This window comes from Schistosoma haematobium, chromosome 6 (assembly GCF_000699445.3).
Source record: "Schistosoma haematobium chromosome 6, whole genome shotgun sequence".
Taxonomy (NCBI): Eukaryota; Metazoa; Platyhelminthes; class Trematoda; order Strigeidida; family Schistosomatidae; genus Schistosoma; species Schistosoma haematobium.
The window spans coordinates 870,059-887,811 of NC_067201.1; the positions used below are offsets into that span (position 1 = coordinate 870,059).

Below are 17,753 nucleotides of genomic sequence, written 5' to 3' on the forward strand. Positions count from 1 at the left end.
TGATTTGTTACTCATTACATTAGAGTTAGTCAGCTACAATGGACGACCAGGCATTATTATTTGAACACATAGATGTATGTACAAGGAGGCACCAAATACATATGCGCCACACAAATCTCATTCGATATCTGTGAGGACTGTGATACTACCTGGGTGCCCAAACCGAAGCAGGTGGTTCTCTTAGGGGGCCACACCCAGAGCATTCAACCTAAAGGTCTAATCCACAAGGCAGTAGAGCAACGTAAGGAGATGCAGTCCCATGGTAGCCGGTAACCAACGATTGGTTCATGCGCCATTTGTTTCCTCAGGATACTGGAGCCAGTTCATGTGCACCATTGGTTTAGAATCATGGTCTTCCAACTTCCCTAGATGGACTCTTCGTGTCCACTAACCCGGTCAAAACGCCGAGTATTGGCTTTTCGCCCTTCTCAATTTCGTGAATAACGCACCGGTCACGAGAAGGCATTGAGTAGGATTTCCATGACAGAGGCTATATATGCGTGACCATGTGAGAGCGTTTCGAGAGGGAGAGCGGACTCTCCCCACTCTCGGCCGTACCAGGGCATTTGAGGGCATATATATGCATCGGTCCACAATGTCACACCTCATTAGCACAAGAAGACCAACATCAAATTCATACAAGTAGTTAATTCAATGGCAGTAATTTATTAAAAATAGATTGTATATAGTACAGGAGCAAATAATTAGTAGGTAGGAAGAAAGATATAAAAGAATTTTATTCTCACGGTTTAAGCGAAGACAAAGAGTGTATACACCTACGCCATGGTGATCGATTCTGAGCCTTGTCAACCAGTCTCCAACCACTGGTTACGATAGTCGCATAAAGCTCAACCAAGTAGTCTATATCTACCGCCCGATCGAAGCTGCTACCTTGACGCGGTGGTCGGGCTTGCCTATCGTGATGACCCAACCGAGCTATATTGGCTGGAACATATGTTCCTGCAGGTTCTACCATGCCAGGCAGGTCGATTGGCGAACGGTAAGACTAAAAGCAGCAACTCAAGGTCTGAGGGCGAAGTCGTACTGCTGACTGTAGAGAGGTGTGACAGCAGTAAGGTGTTTCCCTCGGACAACCAGCATGACAGCGATGCTGCCTTCCCACAAGGAGGGGTGGGGTTAGAAAAGGTCGACCCTAAAAATGCACACCTCACCTTACCTCACGGATTTCCGTCTCCGGCGGTAAGGCCCTTCGAAGAACGGAGCTAACACGTCAAAAATCTTCCACAAAAAGGCCGTGCGCGACCGGCCTCAAGCAGTTGTCCCTTGGGCTCTGCGGTCACGCTCCCAGGTCGTCAAGACCAACACTAATCCAATTTCCTTTTCAGGTTCATCAAGAAATACCCTTCCACGGTGTGTGCAGCCGGGAAGTGACATCAGCCCTCATACCCGTAACAGCACAAGAGACCAAGGTGGTCACATTCAAATCCTTCCTACACCTCCTAATACCTCTCTTATCCTCCCGACTAACCCTCCTCACGTCTCTTTATCACCTCGCACCGCTAGGGCAAACGATTCGAGTACGTGGAACGCCATTCCTGGTCTCCTGAAACCACGCTCTAAACTGCACGTAGGAGCTTTTAACGTACGAACACTGTGCCAAATAGGACAGCAGGCTTCCTTAGCTAGGACTTTAGAATCTCGCGCCATCGATGTGTGCTGCGTCTCCGAAACGCGCATAGAGGATCCAAGTAGCGTCATTCATTTGACCTCACCATGCCAAAATAAAGAACCGACTCGATTTACGCTTCGTGTATCTGGAAGCCCTGATTCTGCTTCCCGTGGCCTCGCTGGCGTAGGTATAGCATTGAGTCCTAGGGCAGAACTAGCTCTCTTAGAGTGGATCCCAGTAAACAGTCGTTTGTGCGCTGTCCGACTGAACGGAACAGTAAGAATCCGGAAAGATAGGGACACTCGTCGTTGCCTCTTCGTCGTCTCTGCCTATTCTCCCACTGACTGCAGCTCAGATGATGTAAAAGATGAGTTTTACAGAAAGCTTTCGGACCTTCTCCGAAAAGCTAAGCGCTCGGATGTAGTAATAGTGGCCGGTGACTTTAATGCTCAAGTAGGTAAACTAAGCGATAAGGAAAGACACCTAGGTGGATCCTATGGTGTCGTGGCTCAAAGAACAGATAATGGCGACCGTCTGTTGCAGCTATGCTCAGATAACCGCCTGTTCCTTGTAAATACTAACTTTAAGCATAAGGAAAAACATCTTTTAACATGGCGACCCCCTAATTCGTCCCAACGTTGGACCCAAATAGATCACATCGCTATCAGCCACCGATGGAGGGGCTCGATAGAAGACTGTCGCTCATTCTGGAGCACATGCCTAGATTCAGATCATGCTCTAGTGCGAGCGCGTATTTGCTTGCGTCTTACTGGACGTAGGAAAGATCCTGCAAGGAAACCTCTTAGGGCCCTACTTAATGATAGTCAAGCTAAGAATATATTTCAGGAACAACTAGGAAAACAGTTAGGCAGCCATATATGTGATGCCCACCCCGAGGCAGCATGGAACGATATCCGAAAAGCTGTGGAAACAGCAGTGATATCTGCTAGTAAGGTAAACCGTAAAATTAGGGAGCAACACTGGATCTCAGCAGCATCTATCGCACTGATAGATGCTCGAAAACTCATTCCACCTGGCTCTGAACATAATGAAGAGCGGAGTCAGCTTAAGCGCAAGCTGACAAGAAGTCTACGCAATGATAGCGAACAGTGGTGGGTAGCGAAAGCAAGAGAGATGGAAAAGGCAGCGGCAATAGGTAATAGCAGACAATTGTTCAGACTCGTTAAGGAAACCGGAATTAGGAACCCGACCGTTAGCGAAACAATCTCAGAGAAAGATGGACATATTATTCATTCTCAATCCAGGAGATTGGATCGATGGGCAGAACACTTTAGGGATCAGTTCAACTGGCCTTCAGCCACACTTCGGTTTCCCACGATCTCCAGTCAACCTGAATGGCAAGTTAATGTAAGTCCTCCGTCCCTTTACGAAGTTGAAAAAGCCATAGGAAATCTGAAACGAGGGAGAGCAGCAGGCCCTGACAGGTTTACTCCTGAGATTTTTAAGGATGGTGGTCCAGTATTAGCAGCAAGATTAACTGAGGTCTTAGGTAGAATTTGGGAACTGGACGTAATCCCATCTGACTGGTCTCAATCACTGATTGTGCCAGTTTTTAAGAAAGGACAAAAGTCCTCTTGTGACAATCACAGAGGAATCAGTTTGACTAATATAGTGTCTAAAATATTGGCCTCAATAATACTTCGACGCCTAACTAAAGCTCGTGAAGAGCAGACTAGAGAAAACCAGGCTGGTTTTCGACCTGGACGTGGTTGTATAGATCAGATATTCACACTACGTCAGGTTCTAGAACAGAGACACACATTCAGACGCCCCACAATAGTAGTATTTCTCGACCTTAAGGCGGCATTCGACTCCGTTGATCGTGAGGTTCTATGGCAGTGTTTGTCACTGAAAGGAGTACCAAAGAAGTACATTAACCTTATAAAGGCTCTCTACTCGAACACAACTGGTAGAGTGAGAGCTTATGGCGAACTGTCATCAGAATTGATCACCTCAAGTGGTGTTCGTCAGGGCTGTCCACTCTCCCCATTCTTGTTCAACTTTGTCATTGACGTACTTTTAGAGATAACACTCTCCTCATCTAAATTTACAGGGGTTGAACTTCTACCAGGAGATTCACTTGTTGACTTAGAATATGCAGATGACATAGTTTTATTTGGTGAAGACGCTGACAAAATGCAGAGTCTTCTGACCACTCTAAGCAACAATGCAAGCATGTTCGGGATGCGATTCTCTCCCTCGAAATGCAAAATGTTGCTTCAGGATTGGGTTACATCGACACCCGAACTAGTGATAGGGAGTGAAGTAGTTGAGTGTGTCGATCGCTTCACTTATCTTGGAAGTCTCATCAGCCCTTGTGGTTTGGTGTGTGACGAAATCTCAGCACGGATACAGAAGGCTCGACTAGCTTTTGCCAACTTGCGTCATTTATGGCGTAGGCGAGATATCCGTCTATCAACCAAAGGACGTGTTTACTGTGCAGCAGTTCGTTCCGTCCTACTTTATGGCAGTGAAACATGGCCGATAAGAGTAGAGGATATCCGTAGGTTACTAGTATTCGATCATAGGTGTCTTCGAAACATTGCTCGTATATCATGGGACCATCGAGTAAGTAACACAGTTGTTAGGAAACGGGTACTAGGTAAGGATGGCAAATCAATTGATGACGTAGTGAAACTTCATCAGTTGAGATGGCTGGGACACGTGTTACGTATGCCCAACGACCGACTGCCTCGACGTGCTATGTTCAGTGGTATAGGAGTAGGTTGGAAGAAAGCTAGGGGCGGCCAAACCAAAACATGGCACAAGTCCATGAAGTCAGTGACAAGTGAACTGAGTCATGTTGGTAGGTGTAGACTACCTGGTTGGGGACCACGAGATGACAGCAACCGATGGTTAGAGACCCTGAATGACATGGCTCAAAATCGTTCGCAATGGCGCAGGTGCATCCACTCTCTGTGTTCTCCAAAACTCTAATCTTCTGAATTCTTCATGTCCCTTTTTCCCTCTTTCCAAATTTCTTTCACTGGATTATACTCTTTAAATAACATCTCCAAACCCTAATCTTCCCGATTACTGCTTATACTCTTGCTACCTCTACCACTACGGGATTTGAATCGACCACTGCATCTCTGTGCTAATGTGGTGTGGCAACTCGAACTGATGTACGTACGTACGAAGTTCTACGTTGTTACTGACTGACTGACTGACTGACTATATCTACCAACATGGCTCAGATCAGAAGTTAATGACCTTGTGGACTGATGCCACGTTTTGATCAGTTTAGCCACTTCTAACTTTCGTCCAACCATCCTCAACACTTTTTAGCATTGCATATCATGGTAATCGATGTTCAAGCATATGTAACACATGGCTCAATCATCTCAATCGATGAAGATTCACAATCTCATCAACTGATTTACCAATTACATTAGAACATCACATTGGATAAGAATGATTAAATGAATATAGAATACATGTAGTATTCACTCATTTCAAATAGTTATTATCATATTATGGTTTAACCTGATCAAACACTAACAATACAAATTCATTGTAGTATTGACGAGTGAAACGAAAAAAAAAGACTCTATATGTATTTCTTAACATCCGGTTTAATTCATACATTCATACCATTATCTAATTATTGAACTATCAGTGAAAATAAACCAAACACTTCATAGACTACTGATATTATTGATATAAACATCATAAATTATGAAAACTTACCGTTCATTTAATGATGGTAAAGGGGATAATGTTAAACACCAATCAATAAGTTGATGATCTTTTATTAAACTAATTAATATATTTCTACTATATTCATTCTCATTTTGATGAATTAAATTAATATCACTACCATTATCATATGGATTAAGTTGGTTAGTATTAGATGAATTTGTTGAATTGACTACATTATCAGAATCAATTGTAGCAGTATTCGTCAATGAATCAGCTGATGATGATGATGATGATATTGAAGGGGATAAAGATTCGGTGATTTGATTATTGTTATGATTAGAAGATAGTTCAACAGTAATAGTACTAGGAGTTGTATTGATGAAATGATTTGTTTTATTATCATCAGATATATTAGTGGAATTATTATTACCATTAATATTGTTGACAAGTCCTGAATGTTTAAACACTGATTTTATAATATCAGTAACATAATGATGTAAAAATGTATTGTATGGATATAAGGCGAATAATTCCTATCAGTATAAACATGTATATATATTCAGAAAGAAAGAAAAAGAAGAAGGAAATACAATTAATGTTTGTTCAATTCAATAAAAATCAATAATATTCATGAAAAAAAAACTATACTTTAATGAGATAGTGGAGAAGATTTGTAGCTCAGGTGAATGATTATCACAGAGTTTTGTTCTCTGAGCTGGATGGTTTTGTTGTGGAGATTTCATTGTTCTTCTGAACGACATCATCGGCATAAACTTCAAGTAAAAGTGAATTGTTGGAATTTCTCCACATGTGGTCCATTGATTGTCCTTGATATTGATTGGTTCTTGTTGACCTTAAAGTAAACTATACTTTTATAGATGAACTGATCAGATAGCAGTTAGCAGATTATTACGCGAACTTCAAAACCTGATGACAAGATAGTTTGTAGCTTCATATGAGCTAAGTTAGATGGTAAAGAGAATATATCAATATTTTTAATTCATTTCGTATTATTTGTTTGAATCTTCTCACTGATGTTTAGATATATATCCAGCTAACGAATCCTAAACAGGATAAAATGTACGTCCTAAAGGGTTCCAATGCTAGCCACCATCTATCTTCTAAGTATTCATTAATGGGGCCAGAGTAACTACTATTATTAACTACTCACGATCCTACATACCTTTAAATTATTGAACAGCTTAACTAGTATTAATCTAGTATGATTCTCATTTATCATGTCAACTTGTTGAGTTTGTGTTATTTACATTCGAAATGTGACAAGTCACCGTTTAATTACACATTGGAATGTTTAGGAACTTAATATTGAAGTTCCGTTCACTTATCGTCTTATTATATACGCAGTAATAGGTGGAAGGAAATCTGTAAGAAAGTATAGTTTTATGTTAGTTGGCACTTGTCAACAATGTGCATCCCCACAATCTTGGAAATGATGCTTCCCGTGATATTTGAACGAATGTTATTCATTATCATAATCAGAGATGTCATCAACTAGTGAATTATCATGTTTGTCTTATATATTGAGTATCAATTACTTGTCAACAAACAAATATCTTCATTGTATAATAGGTATTTACATTTGCAAGAACAGGTCAAAGATTTCTAGTCAAATTAGAAAAGTGTTAAGCAAGTTTAGCTACCGCCTAGACTGATGTATACTATTACAAGGCAGAACAAAAGTGTCAAGAGTAGGATGGGAACCACAAGAATCGATGCTAGTTGATACATACCTACCTAACAACATATATAAATAATCTTTCGATTTGATTCATACTTTCCTATATCTTTTGCTGATCTAATTTCATTCTAACGATACGATAGCTTAAATGACCAAAATAAACTAATAAGATATAAACTATAATATAACAATAGTGTATACACTATTTAGCTAAATAAACTAAAATAATAGAATAAAGAATTCGATTCCATCAATTAATAGTCAGATATCATATGTCAGTCGATCATTCCACAACGTAGAACTTCGTACGTACGTACATCAACTCGAGTTGTCATATCCCATTAGCACCGAGATAAAAAGTAGCGATGCAACGCACATCATATGACTAAACTTTGAATAAGGCGCAAAAATATTTTACATGGGATATAATAGAAAGAAATAACCAATCATAATTTACCATTGAAGTTTTTACAAATCCAATATCTACAATTGCTTTAGATAAATTAGTACTAATAGGTAATGATATAAGTGAAGCAATTAATTGTAGAATAGCTAGACGACAACGTCCAAGTGGTGGATTTAATGTACAATGAGTTGTTGGCATACAATTATAAAATTGCTATAATAAATAAATAGATAAAAAATATTATGTTAATTAATTTAACGGTTATCTTGTAAATTCAATATAAATATACATCAGAAGGGATTTGTGGATATTATAGTAATTTTAATAGTTGAGATCATGAGTCCATCGAAGCTAGACTACTATGGAAAATCTGAAAGCACTGGACGGCTGTTTCGTCCTATTGTGGGACTCCTCCGTGGCAGTGCGCATCCACGATCCCGCCTCGCGAGATTCCAACCCAGGACCTATCACTCTTGCGCGCGAATGCGCCTAGCCATTAGACCACTGAGCTGGTTTCTAATGGTGTTAGTGTCTAACTTCAACTGATCCAGAAAATTGAGCGATACATTCACCACTGTCTTCAGTGAGTTACTATCTCACAACATACACGGTTGAATTCAAAGCTTTCGACCACTGATTACAATACTCACGCGGGCTCCAACCAAGTAGTCTACATGACTCAGTACAATAGTGAATATCTTCATGGACTGATGCCAAATCTTGATTTGGCTGCTCCTAGCTTTCTTTCAACTTATTTTCCCACACAAGCCATCATTGCACGTTGACATTGTCAGTAGATAGACATAAATACAGACTTACTACTTCATAGATTGATTTTCCATACTTATCTAGAACTTGCTATCAACCTCAGAATTACTAACTCTACGGTCTAAAATGTACAAGCAATGGTTTAAAGACATATGTGATGAAATATTAATAAACTACGAATATCATATATTGTTAAAGACCACGTTTCAGTCATAAAATAGAACGAAGCGAACTGTTACTATTGACAAACTGATATCTCGTCTACGTAACAAGTTGAAAAAAGCAAAATGAGCTTCCTGAGTTTTCATAATGCTTTTTTTAAGCATATAATGGTTTACGACATAACTGTTGAATTAAAATAATTTATAAATCTCATTGATTCAAACAATTTATCCTTATTTATTTAATGACTACCATCTCTTTTTTACCGACCTGATCACCACACATATAAACTGACGTGAATTGTGTGATCACACTAAGAATGTAACACTGGATATTTGGAATCAATAATCGCTCAGTGGATAACATGTCGAACGCTTGAAGCGAAGGCTACTGGATGAGTCATAAGGTATACATTAGTATTGTGGTGTAGATACATACAACTGAAGAGTCCTGAACAGGATGATCTACGTGTTCGACTGATAGCCGAAATCTACCTGTTTTATACAATGATATTTATAATTTCCCCACTGTTTTTGAGTATAAATATTTTTCCAACATTGTTTAGTCATAAATCGAATCACAAAGGGAAGTTAGGCATTTTCTAAAATTATCCAAAAAAATCAGTATAAGGTTGTGGAAATTGTTGTTTTAACTGAGGTCATGAACCGATCCATGTTAGACCACCTTTGAATACCTGGGAGTAGTGGACGATCATTTCATCCTAGTTTCAGACTCCCCAGCGTTACTCACACACGGTGCCGCACGCGAGAACCGAACCTACGACCTTTTGTACCGTGCGCGAACGCTTAACCTCCAGATCACTGAGCCGGCATCTAACGGTGTTAATGTATAACTTCAACCTATCCACGATATTGTCTCCGGCGAGTAACTGTCTCACATTCGACACGGTTGAACTCTGTTGGTCATTGCTTCTGAATAAAACTCCGAGAATTAGCTCTCGAAGCTAGTCGCTAAACAGCGCATGATAATTATCAGTATAGAGTTGTGATCGCGCAATATCGTGGATTGGTTGAATTTAAACATTAACACCGGTGAATAATTGTAGTGTTGGTTATTATGTTAAGCCTAAATACCTTATTCTAGCTTTCGCACAGTCCAATATATTCGTTCTACTCAAGTCATATTTTGACCTTCTTAATTATTCGCTTATCAATCTAGACTGTTTTTATATGAGCGTATATGTATGTGCCCTTTTGTCTCATTCATCACATGTCTGTAGTCTAATTTTGTGTGACTGTCAATATTGATTAACGCTTGATTAAATGGAGTTGGCTAACGAGCCTACTCCACTGCGCGTCATTTTGCTTCACTCTCTTCTATTCGCTTCTCCGATATTTTGTATGGATCAAAGATTGTATGAAATACATTTATTCCGAATTCCTTCTCGTATCTGACTTACTTAATTCAGTTACTGAATAATTTTCTCTGGTTAGCGTTTTTTCAGCGAGTTAGTTTTCTACGGGATGAGGTCGCTAACCCAATGCCCAACCCCCTCCCTTATCCGGGATTGGGGCCGGTAGTAGCCCCCAGAGGGACTCCAGGCGGAGTTAGGGAAAGTGCCCAACCGCGGCACAAGACAAGCCCTCACATGGAATCCTCAAGGCCAAAGGAAAAAAGGAAGACCAAAGAACAGATTACGCCGGGAAATGGAGATAGACATGAGAAAAATGAACAATAATTGGATGGAACTAGAAAAGAAGGCGTAGGATAGAGTGGGTTGGAGAATGCTGGTCGTCGGCCTATGCTCCATTAGGAGTAACAGGCTGAAAGAATAAAGAGAGAAATAATTCAGTTACTGACTAACGCGAATTAAGTCGATGATTATATACGAGGATTGACGATATGTATTTCTCAATAGCAATCAGAAACAATCTCATTGGAGTCAGATCCCGGGCCACTAAATACTGACTCAGTGGTCTAGAGTTTAAGTGTTCGCGCGCGAGATCGAAGGTTATGACTTCAAATACCACATGTGAGATCGTGAATGTGCATTACTGAGGAATACCATAATAGCTACAAAATAGCCGTCAAATGATCTCAGGTTTTTAATAGTGGTCTAATATCGATCGTTTCATGATTTCAATCTACAACAAAATAAAAACTTTAATATAAACTAAAGGATTGTTAAAATTGAATAAGAAAACAGTCACGAGATTCAGATAAAATTAGAAAACTTTAATAGAATTAACTAGGGGAATTACGAATACATATATATATGGAGTTTGAGAGTTGGTAATTAGCATGAATTATTTAATATTATTCTGTTCTAAATCGATTATTTATTTAAACTCAGAAACAATGATACAATAAAGCACCAAATAGATATGCACCACATAAATCATTCGATCTGTGTGAGAGCTGAGTTACTGCCCGGGTGCTCAAACCGAAGCAGGTGATTTTCTCAGGAAGCTCTACTACAAGCCTTTGCCCTTGACCTAAAGGTCTAATTCACAAGGCAGTGGAGCGACGTCAAGAGATGTAGTCCCACTCGAAATGGTCACACATGGCCACGCGTATAAAGCCTCTGCCAGCAAATTCCTACTCACTACCTTCTCGCACCACATAGGTTGTTTACGAAATTGAGGGGACGAAAAGAGAATTTTCGGCGCTTTAACCGGGTTGGTGGACATGGAAAGTCCACACTGATTCTAAACCAATGGTGCACATGGGCTCCAGTACCCTAAGGGAACAAATGGAGTATGGACCAATCTTTGGTCACCGGCTACCATGGGACTGCATCTCCTTACGATGCTCCACTGCCTTGTGCCATGTTTTGGTCTGGCCGCTCCTAGCTTTCTTCTAACCTATCCCTACACCATAAAACATCACAAGTCGGGGTAGTTGGTGGTTGCAACAACTATTACAATTTCCTAATAATAATGATACAAATCTATTATTAACCAATAATTAATCAGTGTTAAGATAAAACAACTAGATGACCCTGAAGTGAATGTGAATCGAACACACACACACACACACACACACACACACAGGGGAGCATGTTCTATAAACGAAACTGTGACTATTTAATTGTTCAATTTAGATGAATCATCTAAAATGGGTGTTGCCCAGTGAAGGAAAAAGGATTTACTTTAGATAGTAATAAACAAATAAATAAGCAAAATTAGGAAACTTTTTTTATTAAAAACTAGTTTTTAGAAAGAAACCATTAAAACCAATTAGATCTAAACTGCTGCTGTGTTACTACTACTCAATAATATATGGATAATAGTTACAAAATTAATCATATGCTAATCAATAATTTCAGTGATAACTAACCATTATCATGGTTACCATGCTTGAGCTGTGTTACGTAGGCTTAAAAACCGATTATCACGACGCGCAATACTGACTAGTGTTGGGGATGGATGGAAGAAAGTTAGGGGCAGTCAAACCAAAATATGGCATCAGTCCACAAAGTCACCAACATCTAAGCTTAGCCATGTTGATAGATACAGACTACTTGGTTGGGGTCCGCATCACTATCGTAATGAATGGTTAGAGACTCTGAGTGACATGACTAAGAATCGATCACAACGGCGTAGGTGTATACACTCTATGCTTTTCTTTAAACTGTGAAATTAAAATCGCTTCATATCTTTCTTTCTACGAACTAATTGTTTCTTCCTGTACTGCATTCTTATATGCAATCTTTCTTTCATATGTTACTGCTATAGAAGTAACAACTTCTATGAATCCAGCGTTGATCTTGTTGTGCTAATGAGCTGTGGCATTGTGGACCGATGCATATATATGTCTGGTCGTATGTTGTAGCTGACTAACTAAACCATTACCATATAACACACAAACTGATTATAATATATATATTTGCGAGCAGTTTATCGTTCAAATGAATTTAAACTATTATGTCTGACATATAGCGGGTGGGTGGATGGAGTGTTGGATACAACGAATGAGAATAGTCCTACTTATTGAGTTCCATGTTAATCAGTACTCATATTATAAACCAAAAGGATAGTAAAAAACTTAGACTATTACAGTGCGATATCCATTCAGTAATATTGTAGTGAACATAGGTGGGACAGTCGAAAGTATTTGAACACAAAATTACAGAATATCTAAGTAAAATTTGGGAACCATACAGTGAATACTTAGTTTGAAAAATACCAATCAATTATCTCAAACCTGACTATATTTTTTGCAAATATCAGTCAGTCGTCTCAGATTTCATTGTTCCTGTATTTCTATACCAATTGCTTTCTATGCCCGTTCCTTCCTCTTCAATCTTCTTGACCTGCTGCCAGACATTCTATACCTGACTAGCGTTATATACTACTTATGTCTATATAAGTAGTACACACCATAATATTATTAATATTAAAGAGTACAATTGGTTAAAATCTACAATAGGTGTCTATAACTATAAACCATTAACTCAACTAACTATAATTGAGATTAAGTTTCACCCGGCTGGATTGATTGTGAACATGATACTACAGATGAATGTAACATAACAAATTAATTGAACCTAGAATTGCAAATTATTGTATAGTGACTTAGTGGTCTCTAAGTTCATCAATGTTTCTGAGGATTCAATCGTGTAGATGTATACTGCTGAAGTGATCCACACTATTATATGATAGCTGTCCAACGACTGTTTAACTAAAATTAATGCATAATGTAAAACTATAAATAATAAATAATAATAATAACCAGTTACTACATGTAGAATCGATTCAAATTAGTTAGAAGATTCAATGGAAAGAATAGAAAAGCTAAAGAAATTCATCCACAACACTTACTGGATGAAATCGTTTCAACAAATCATGCAATTCATTTAAACGTGGTAGAGATGTTTTGATTAGATTTTCTGAAGCTTTCATTATATGTAATTTATCAATAACGGTATTATTATTATTATTAGTAGTAGTAGTAGTATTATCATCTTTTGATGAAGTAATGAATTGATTAGACTTTTCAACAAGATCACTGATATCATTATCAACAGTAGAAGAGAGATTATTGCCCAGATTAGTATTATTACGTAATATACATTTCAAATTACTGCTAATATCACCGGAACATTTAATTAATGCATCAAAATCTAAACCATGTCCATCTTCTCCAACAGGAAAACTTGATTCACTAAAACAGTTGCAAATAAAAAGAGAAAAAAAGGAAGAGTTAAGATAGAAAGGAGGAGAAAAAGTAATATTATACTACTTAATAACTACTATTGAATAATCTAATTAAACAAACTGATTATAAATAATTAATACACTTGTTTTATTTATCTTTTTATTTGTTCAATACATTTACAAACTTTCATCTCTTCATCAAATTTTGTTTGTTTGTGTGTTTGTGGATGGATAGAAAGTTACTTTGAATTCAGCAGGATTAGCAATTGTTTTGATAGTGAATCAGTAATAAGTAAACATAAATAATCAGTAATTTCATCAAAACAAATGATTGTCCTGAAGTTGAAACATCAGTGAGGTAATGAGTGAACGATACACACCTTGACAATTCGTGGGTTCTTCCCAGAATTTAAACAAAATGTTCAGTATTTAATGGACAGATGATTGGTATAAGGATGCACCAAACAGATGTGTCACATAGATCATTCGATTTGTGTGAGCACCGGGATACTGCCCGGGTGCCCATATCGGAGCAGGTGATTTTCTTAGGTAGCCAAACCCTAAACAGATAATTGTGGATATACACAAAAATGTAAAGTAAAGTATTTTGGTGAAGTTTCGTTCTCTGAGTTGGATAATTTGGTCGTAGGGCTTTCATCGTTATTCTGAAAGACATCAGCAAAAACTTCATGTAGTAATGAGGTGAAGAAGTAAACAATGACAGGTTAAAGGTCAACAATAACCAATCAAGATTGAGGTCTACAGAACAAACTGTGAGTTATATGCGGAGACATTTGTGATGACAATGAAAGCTCCAAGACCAAACTACCCAGCTCAGAGAATAAAACACCACCAAAATCATACACCTTAGATACGATTCTTCACCACCATCTCCAAGTGAAATATATTTATATAATTGGTTAAATAATGATACCACAATTAATTAAGGATAATAAAGACTGACAGATATAAACCTGTAACATTGGAGAATGATCTCAATATTACCCTGTCTCATTTAAATTTTTTATGCTTAAACTCAAATGTATTTGTACACTTCCGTAAAATTGTAGAGACCCTGAATGACATGGCTCAAAATCGTTTGCAATGGCACAGGTGCATCCATTCTTTGTGTTCTCCCTAATTCTAATCTCCTGAATTCTTCATGTCCCTTTTTTTCCTCTTTCCAAATTTATTTCACTGGATTATACTCTTTAAATAACATCTCCAAACCCTAATCTCCCCGATTACTGCTTATACTCTTACTACCTTTACCACTACGGGATTTGAATCGACAACTGCATCTCTGTGTTAAGGTGGTGTGGCAATTCGAACTGATATACGTACGTACGAAGTTCTACGTTGTTACTCACTGACTGACTGAGTTTCCAGTAATCAATTAGTCTAATATCTATTAGAATTAGATATTCTGAAGTTAAACAGTTTATATCTAACAAAAACATCAGTGCGCCTATACTAATTCTAGCGACGAGAGTGTTAAAAAAGAACACAACAAAGGTAGATGAAAGTTGGTCAAATTTTCAGCATCCTGTTGAAATACAATAATTTACCAGGGAGCACATATGATGGGATCAAATTGACACTGATAGTTAGGTATTAATTCTATTGACAAGTGAGTGATCCAAACTAATCTGATCTATGTGAATCGCTTGTTTGAGAAATAAAAGCTAATCATGTTTATTTTTATTCTAATATTTTGTATATAAGATATATAGGACAGTGGCTGGCAGTGGAATCCAGGACACGCGTTTCGTCCTACATGGGACTCGTCATCTAGATGCACCTGCATTTCAGAGTTGACGTTCACTCTGGGGCTCGAACTCAGTACAGTTCGCTTTAAACGCCATCACGTTATCCACTTAGCTACTGAGTCCTGATAGCCACTTGCTTGTGCAACAGGGTGAAGTTCAAATTTACTTGGTATTGTTTGTCTGAATCTTCCCATTGATGTTTAGGAATGTATTCATTTGACCTGTAGAGGATAGAATGTTAGTGAATCAATATTATACCTAGCTAGCAACCAGGTATAATGTATCACTAGTAAATTATTTATCGATACAATACGTTATTCATCATTTCAGTAGTTCAAGAAAAGGTGTGCATCAGTATGAAACCATGAAAACACCTACCGAATGATTATTGTCATGGCAATAAAAACGTTCATAAACATTTAAAAAAAGGAGAGTATTAACTTACGGCTTCCTTTTACCGATTAAAGCAATACATACATTTACACAACTGACTAAAATAGATGGTACGACATATTCATTAGCTGTAATACGATTTAATAACATTGACATAGTTTCTTCACTGAAAAGAGAGAAACAAAAGGCTCACTTTAACTACGAATTATATACAACAACAAAACAAAAACGTGATACATTAATTACGAAATAATTCAGACACTTTACATGAGGTATGATCTGATCTGATGATCTGTACCAACAACAAGTAGAAAGTGACAAAAATGAAAGAAAACAAGCCATAAAGTAACAAAAGTCGAAGGATAATAATATGCAATTACATGTGTACAATAAACATAGACATAGTCATGCACATGTTTGTTAAGAGATTTATAAGATTCGAAATAATTATCTGCTTACTTAGATTTAAGCAGATAAAAAATGAATAATACATAATTGTAAGTGGTGAACGAGGGTTAGTACTAAAAGAATTATAGAGATCTATTGGGAAAAAAGTTGTGAAGGTATTCATGTTTATCAAACATCTGTTGTATTCCGTGAGTCATAATGTCAAGAAATCTTTCAAAGTAATATGTATAAATTGGTTGCTCTTATGTTAGACAGCCCTCAAATGCACTGGTACAGCCGAGAGTGGGAAAAGTCAGCTCTCATTCTCAAAATGCTCTCACATCGCCACGTGCAACTAATCACTGCCTTCTTGCACCGAGTGTTGATCACAAAATTGAGAGAACGAAAAAAGAATGTCCAGCGCTTTAACCGGATTGGTGGACATGGAGAGACCACCTAGGGGAGTTGGGGAACATTGATTCCAAACCCATGGTGTACATGGACTCCAGGATCCTGAAGGAACAAATGACGTATGAACCAATTATTGGTCACCGGGTACCATGGGACTGCATCTTCTTACGTTGCTCCACTCCCTTGTGGACTAGACCTTTAGTTAGAAGGCTCTAGGTGTGGCCCCCTAAGAAAACCACCTGCTTCGGTTCGGGCACCTGGGCAGTATCACAGCCCTCACATTAAATCGAATGATTAGTGTAAAATATAACTATTTAGTGCCTTCTTGTACCAATGTTTATGTGTTTAAATAAATAAATAAATAAATACAGCAATCACATGTTGCATTTTCTTAAACACACATTAAAAGGTATGCGAAATCAATCAATTAATTGATTAGTAGTACTAAAAGGGAAAACGAATATCATATAACACATGAGTTATAAGCGTAATCATTACACAGTACATAAAAGAAACCGTTACCACATAGTTAATTGACATAGCATTCAACAAAATGACAATCGATTTAACAAACAAACAAAAAAAGTTTGAAAGAGACCGAAATCGACGTAGTGAGCTACTCCTGTTTTTTTTAAGCTAACCGAGTTAGAATGAAAGTATTCATTTCTCAAGATAGGATAAATATAGAATAAATTTAAATTAAAAACTAGGGTAAACCTTTGGCAGTTCAATTACATTAGCGTTATTTAATATGACTAAATAACATCAACAGATTATTATTTAATCACGGGTCAGTCCCGGGAATGGAACACATTCAACGTAAAAAAAACTGCGTGTTCACCGACAGATTATTCCGAATGATTTAATTAATGGACGCCAGCTTGATGTGATACATCAGTCAGTCAGTCAGTCAGTCAGTCAGTCAGTCAGTAACAACGTAGAACTTCGTACGTACGTACATCAGTTCGAGTTGCCACACCACATTAGCACAGAGATGCAGTTGTCGATTCAAATCCCGTAGTGGTAAAGGTAGTAAGAGTATAAGCAATAATCGGGAAGATTAGGGTTTGGAGATGTTATTTAAAGAGTATAATACAGTGAAATAAATTTGGAAAGAGGAAAAAAGGGACATGAAGAATTCAGAAGGTTAGAATTAGGGAGAACACAAAGAATGGATGCACCTGCACCATTGCAAACGATTTTGAGCCATGTCATTCAGGGTCTCTAACCATCGGTTGCTATCATCTCGCGGTCCCCAACCAGGTAGTCCACACATACCGACATGACTCAGTTCACTTGTCAGTGACTTCATGGACTTGTGCCATGTTTTCTTCTGGCCGCCCCT

At 37.9% G+C, this 17,753-nt stretch overlaps 1 protein-coding gene across 1 annotated transcript in view; it reads right to left on the reverse strand.

Annotated features, from left to right (window-relative positions):
* Positions 1-17,753, reverse strand: part of MS3_00008269 (uncharacterized protein) — a 69,468-nt gene that overhangs the window by 18,782 nt on the left and 32,933 nt on the right. The window contains exons 9-12 of the mRNA XM_051216627.1: positions 15,663-15,776; positions 13,113-13,455; positions 7,450-7,611; positions 5,342-5,826 (exon numbers count right to left, since the gene is read on the reverse strand). Coding sequence (XP_051065217.1) covers positions 5,342-5,826; positions 7,450-7,611; positions 13,113-13,455; positions 15,663-15,776 — 1,104 coding nt within the window. The remainder of the gene's footprint in view (positions 1-5,341; positions 5,827-7,449; positions 7,612-13,112; positions 13,456-15,662; positions 15,777-17,753) is intronic.